At 42.4% G+C, this 6,162-nt stretch overlaps 1 protein-coding gene across 5 annotated transcripts in view; it reads right to left on the bottom strand.

The window, feature by feature from the left end:
- Positions 1 to 4,415: 4,415 nt before the first annotated feature.
- LOC110486918 (interleukin-6 receptor subunit beta) overlaps positions 4,416 to 6,162 on the bottom strand; it is a 31,378-nt gene continuing 29,631 nt past the window's right edge. For all 5 annotated transcript variants that reach the window (XM_036941675.1, XM_036941674.1, XM_036941673.1 and 2 more), the window contains one exon: positions 4,416 to 6,088. In XM_036941675.1, the coding sequence (XP_036797570.1) occupies positions 5,756 to 6,088 (333 nt within the window). In that variant the 3' untranslated portion in view covers positions 4,416 to 5,755. The remainder of the gene's footprint in view (positions 6,089 to 6,162) is intronic.

The raw sequence follows: 6,162 nt of genomic DNA, 5'->3' as shown, positions 1-6,162 counted from the left end.
ACACTACCATTCAACACCCCCTTTAACTCTTCTGCAGTAAAATATTGTAATCCCAAATACTTCTCCGTAACTGCCACAGCAACACTTGTTTCTGTGACTTTACGTTCCATACCCAGGTGGTGAGGGTAGGTAACAACATCTCCACCCCGCTGATCCTCAACACTGGCGCCCCACAAGGGTGCGTTCTGAGCCCTCTCCTGTACTCCCTGTTCACCCACGACTGCGTGGCCATGCACGCCACCAACTCAATCATCAAGTTGGCGGACGACACTACAGTGGTAGGCTTGATTACCAACAACGACGAGACGGCCTACAGGGAGGAGGTGAGGGCCCTCGGAGTGTGGTGTCAGGAAAATAACCTCACACTCAACGTCAACAAAACTAAGGAGATGATTGTGGACTTCAGGAAACAGCAGAGGGAACACCCCCCTATCCACATCGATGGAACAGTAGTGGAGAGGGTAGCAAGTTTTAAGTTCCTCGGCATACACATCACAGACAAACTGAATTGGTCCAGTCACACAGACAGCATCGTGAAGAAGGCGCAGCAGCGCCTCTTCAACCTCAGGAGGCTGAAGAAATTCGGCTTGTCACCAAAAGCACTCACAAACTTCTACAGATGCACAATCGAGAGCATCCTGGCGGGCTGTATCACCGCCTGGTATGGCAACTGCACCGCCCTCAACCGTAAGGCTCTCCAGAGGGTAGTGAGGTCTGCACAACGCATCACCGGGGGCAAACTACCTGCCCTCCAGGACACCTACACCACTACAAGCATTTCGCTACACTCGCATTAACATCTGCTAACCATGTGTATGTGACAAATAAAATTTGATTTGATTTGATTTGGCCTGTTACCAAGGACTGTGGAGCTTTCCTTCTCCGTGGCCGCCGTGAGTAAAACATTTAAATGTGTTAAACCTCGCAAGGCTGCCGGCCCAGACGGCACCCCTAGCCACATCCTCAGAACATGTGCAGACCAGCTGGCTGGTGTGTTTACGGGCATATTCAATCTCTCCCTATTCCAGTTTGCTGTCCCTACATGTTTCAAGATGGCCACCTTTGTTCCTGTACCCAAGAAAGCAAAGGTAACATCTCATATGTACTGTAAATGACTTTCGCCCAGTAGCACTCATCTTTGTCATCATGAAGTGCTTTGAGAGACTAGTCAAGGATCATATCACCTCTACCTTACCTGCCACCCTAGACCCATTTCAATGTGCTTACAGCCGCAAAAGATCCACAGACGATGCAATCGCCATCACTCTGCACACTGCCCTATCCCATCTGGACAAAAGGAATACTTATGTAAGAATGCTGTTCATTGACTATAGCTCAGCATTCAACATTATAGAACCCTCAAAGCTCACCATTAAGCTCAAGAGGCTGAAGAAATTTGTCTTGGCACCTAAAACCCTCACAAACTTTTACAGATGCACAATTGAGAGTATCCTGTCGGGCTGTATCACCGACTGGTACAGCGAATGTACCTCTCGAAACCGTAAGGCTCTCCAGATGGTGGTGCTGTATGCCCAATGCATTACCGGGGGCAAACTACCCGCCCTCCAGGACACCAACAGCACCTGATGTCACAGGAAGGCCAAAAAGATCATCAAGGACATCAAGTACCCGAGCCACTGCCTGTTCACCCCGCTATTATACAAAAGGCGAGGTCAGTACAGGTGCATCAAATCTAGGACCAAGAGACTGAACAACAGCTTTTATCTCAAGGCCATTAGACTGTTAAACAGCCATCACAAGCACATTAGAGGCTGCTGCCTATAGACATAGACTAAAAATCACTGGCCACTTTAAGAAATGGAACACTAGTCACTTTGATCATGTTTACATATCTTGCATTATGCAACTCATATGTACTGTTGAAGTCGGAAGTTTACGTACACTTAGGTTGGAGTCATTAAAACTCGTTTTTCAACCACAAATGTTTTGTTAACAAACTATACTTTTGCAAGTTGGTTAGGACATCTACTTTGTGCATGACACAAGTCATTTTTCCAACAATTGTTTAGACAGATTATTTCACTTATAATTCACTGTATCACAATTCCTGTGGGTCAGAAGTTTACATACACTAAGTTGACTGTGCTTTTAAACAGCTTGGAAAATTCCAGAAAGTTCAGAAGCTTCTGATAGGCTAATTGACATCATTTGTGTCAATTGGAGGTGTACCTGTGGATGTATTTCAAGGCCTACCTTCAAACTCAGTGCCTCTTTGCTTGACCTCATAGGAAAATCAAAATAAATCAGCCAAGACCTCCACAAGTCTGGTTCATCCTTGGGTGCAATTTCCAAACGCCTGAAGATACCACGTTCATCTGTACAAACAATAGTACGCAAGTATAAACACCATGGGACCATACAGCTGTCATACTGCTCAGGAAGGAGACGCGTTCTGTCTCCTAGAGATGAACGTACTTTGGTACGAAAAGTGCAAATCAATCCCAGAACAACAGCAAAGGGTGTATTGGGTATATGTTGTGAAATTGTTAGAATTTACTGCACTTTTGGAGCTAAAAGCAGAAGCATTTTGCTACACCCGCAATAACATCTGCTAAACACGTATGTGACCAATAAAATGTGATTTGATTTGACATCAAAACTCAAAAGAACAGACAGTGACTCTTGTTTCACGACATTAGCCACCAGGTCTGTGTCGCTCCAGACGGCGGGTGTCAAACACCAGGAATTTTTCACTTCAGCTGACCCATCTTCACCCCACCAGCTACCCCAGTAATCACTCTTTTCAATGGTGCCCTGTTCTTGAAAACAAAGCAAGTAAGGAGGAAGATGTAATCTCTCTTGCCCCCATCTGCGTGGTCCGGTGCGACCACTCCCTTTTCTTACATTTCTTTTTTGTAACCTTTTATTTAACTAGCTTGTAACTAACTTGTTAAGAACAAAACAATCATCACAAGACCACTTAGGGTTACCTTCATCGATTCAACAGCACCAAACTCCTGTCCCACCAGTGGTATAAAGTACTCAAGTAAAAATACTTTTAAGTACTACTTAAGTAGGTTGTGGGGTATCAGTACTTTACTATTACATTTTTTTTAAATGTACTTTTATTTCAATACATTCCTAAAGAAAATAATGTTATTTTTACTCAATACATTTGCCCTGACCCCCAAAATTACATTTTGAATGATTAGCAGGACAGGAAAAGGCTGCAATTCACACACTTATCAAGAGAACATCCCTGGTCATCCCTACTGCCTCTGATCTGGCAGACTCACTAAACACATATGCTTTGTTTGTAAATGATGTCTGAGTGTTGAGTGTGCCTCAGTCTATCCATAAATAAAACAATCCAGAAAATGGTGTCGTCTGGTTTGCTTAATATAAGGAATTTAAATTTACTTTGATATTTAAGTATATTTAAAACCAAATACTTTTACTCAAGTAGTATTTTACTGGGTGACTTTCACATCTACTTGAGTCATTTTCTATGAAAGTATCTGCACTTTTACTCAAGTATGACAACGGATACTTTCCAAACCTGTTTCCCACCCATCCTGAAACCACATATGGGTCCGGTAAAAACAGGTCCACTTTCTCCAAAAACATCAGTCCGACTGGATCAAATTCATCCTTATCCTGAACATCGGTGCAAGGCTCAGGCTTCAATATCTTCTCCATTCACTTTCCATAGACGTTTGTCCAAGTAAGGGAACTTCAAGTTGACCATGGCGAGAGGCCAGTTTCATTTTTTTTAAGGCGTCTCAAAAGGGACATAGTTATTATTTAGCTAGGTATAAAAATAACAAAAATAAATAACAGCAATTAACTTTCAAAAACAGTTTTGTATAAAAAAGTTAAACTATGCTATTCTGAAATAGCATTTCATCTGACCTAATGAGCAGACATGATTGACAGTTGTAGTTCAAACTGAACAATGTAGACATTGTGTTGTTGTGTCTTTGGCATCATTAAATTGAAGACTGTTATTTTATCAAATCAATTCTCTGTAATTATTATTATGTGATTAACTAATCATGTAAATGTAATTAACTAGGAAGTCGGGGCACCAAGGAAAATCTTCAGATTACAAAGTTATCATTTTCCTAATATAACTTTTCAGATATTTTCAATATCTGGTCAATTAGTCTTCTAATTAATGAATTATTATTTATCTCACGTTAGTCTCATTCCAAACATTGTAAATGGTTGGTTATCTGCACGAACCCAGTCTTCACTATGAATCATCCATACATCAATTGTCTTAATAATTAAGTTACTAACTAAATAATCACAGACATGCATAACAAACAAACAGTAGATACGGTTACAAGGAAACGATAAGGGATGTGCCCTAGTGGGCTAAACCGGTATCGATGGCTTGGTAGACAAAGGGACTGAGAAGGGCACGAAAGACAAAAGACACTACAAAGTTGATAATTATAATAATTGGAATGCTAATTCTTTGCACATGAACGCCCACTCATTCGGGAATAATTGCAATCAATATATATATTTATGTTCAGTGTGTCGTCATGATCTCTGTTGGAATCGTCCGTCTTTCTGTTGGAAAGTTTATCCGAACTTCTCTTTGCATCCCTGGAGTCTTTTGTGGTTAGAATGGATACTTCAGAGTCCCATTCAGAAATGTTCTTATAGAATAAATGTTTTGGCAGTTGTCGGTCTTCGCATTCAGTCGACATAAATTCTAGCTGCAAACTAGTAATTAGTATCAAAGATTTGCTCTTATTCTGTCGGTATCAATAGTCTCAGAGTTTAACCATTTCCACCAGTGTAGCCAATGCTCCACGTGGTTTGATTAGGAATTCAACAATCGAGGAATGCATGGTCTCTACTCAAACCTTAGCCCTCTCGGTAATCGAGGTACGCATGGTCTGCAGTGGGCTTCTCCAGGTGGGGTTTATATTCGGAACAGCAGAAAAGGGCTGTCCCATGAAGCCAGATCAATGTCTGTGCTCATGTGGCGGGCCAATGACTTAGTTAAATTTTAAAGGGAATTGGATTATCTTTCATTAAACAGTATAAAATCACATTAAATAATTTCACAAATAGTTGAATCTTTACTCATTCATTTTATACAATAATTAGATGCACATCTCATAACAGAGACTCTTGTTTAAACAGAGTTATGGTAATGTGGCTGTATTGTCTCTCATGAGGTCACAACATTAGACAAAATGGACCGGTCGTAGCTGGATTCTCCACCGACCGTTTACACATTCTCCAAAACATGGATATTGTTCAGTTCTCAAGTTCTGTGAGGTAGAAGAAGTTCCTTTGTTCTACTGTGAACCCTCTCTCTATACTGCATGGCCGGAGGGGGGAGGGGGAGTCTGAGATAAACCTGAGATAAAAGAGCCTGGGTGTAGGGGGAAGAGAGAGGCGGTGAGAGAGAGTTGGTGCTTGCTGTATCTAAAGAGGGCCACGTCATGACAGTGTACACCGTAGGCAACGTGGTTTTTCACACAGGTATACATTTGCTGTATAAAAAAACATTCCTTGTAGTTGGAGCATGGAACACAAACGGTCGACTACATCCCTTTTCCTTTTCTTGAAAACAAGACGAGGGGCGTATTTCAACCCTTTCCCACGAATCAGTGATCTGCATCTAGATCAACAAGCACAATAGCCCACAATTGACCTGTTTGGCCCTTGGGGTTCCGACTGAACAATGGCTGTCTTGTCGTTGCAATGAGGAGAACATACACACACCAAAATAGTTGATCGGTAGCACCACACCAGACAGACAGTAGGGTCATACAACCACAGGCATGAAATGCTTCTCATAGTCCGAAACAGTCTGATCGTCCTCCAACAAGCTCCCGGACTCTCCCCCATCCCTCTCCTCCTCGTCAGTATCAATAATTTTACTGTAACCCTTGTCAGCATCCTCCTCCTTTTCCGCCTCTTCATCAGTCCTTATGTGGGTGCGCTCCTCTCCCACCACCCCCTCTGTCTGTCCATCAGGGCTGGACCTTTTCCTAGGACAGGCATTGGCATCCCAGAAAGGGTTTTCCACCACCTCCAGCTCAGAGATCTTTGGGTTAGACTCCAGAGGAGAGAAGATCGCCGTCAAGGAGCTGTTAAACTGTAGCAACGACAGGCAGGGAGTCAGAAACATTCATTTATTCCTCTATGGTTGTATGTTATGCCTCTGACTGG

Source organism: Oncorhynchus mykiss, chromosome 13 (assembly GCF_013265735.2).
Source record: "Oncorhynchus mykiss isolate Arlee chromosome 13, USDA_OmykA_1.1, whole genome shotgun sequence".
In the NCBI taxonomy this organism is placed as follows: Eukaryota; Metazoa; Chordata; class Actinopteri; order Salmoniformes; family Salmonidae; genus Oncorhynchus; species Oncorhynchus mykiss.
Note: the sequence above shows the minus strand (reverse complement) of the source record. Positions and strands in the feature narration are given on the sequence as shown.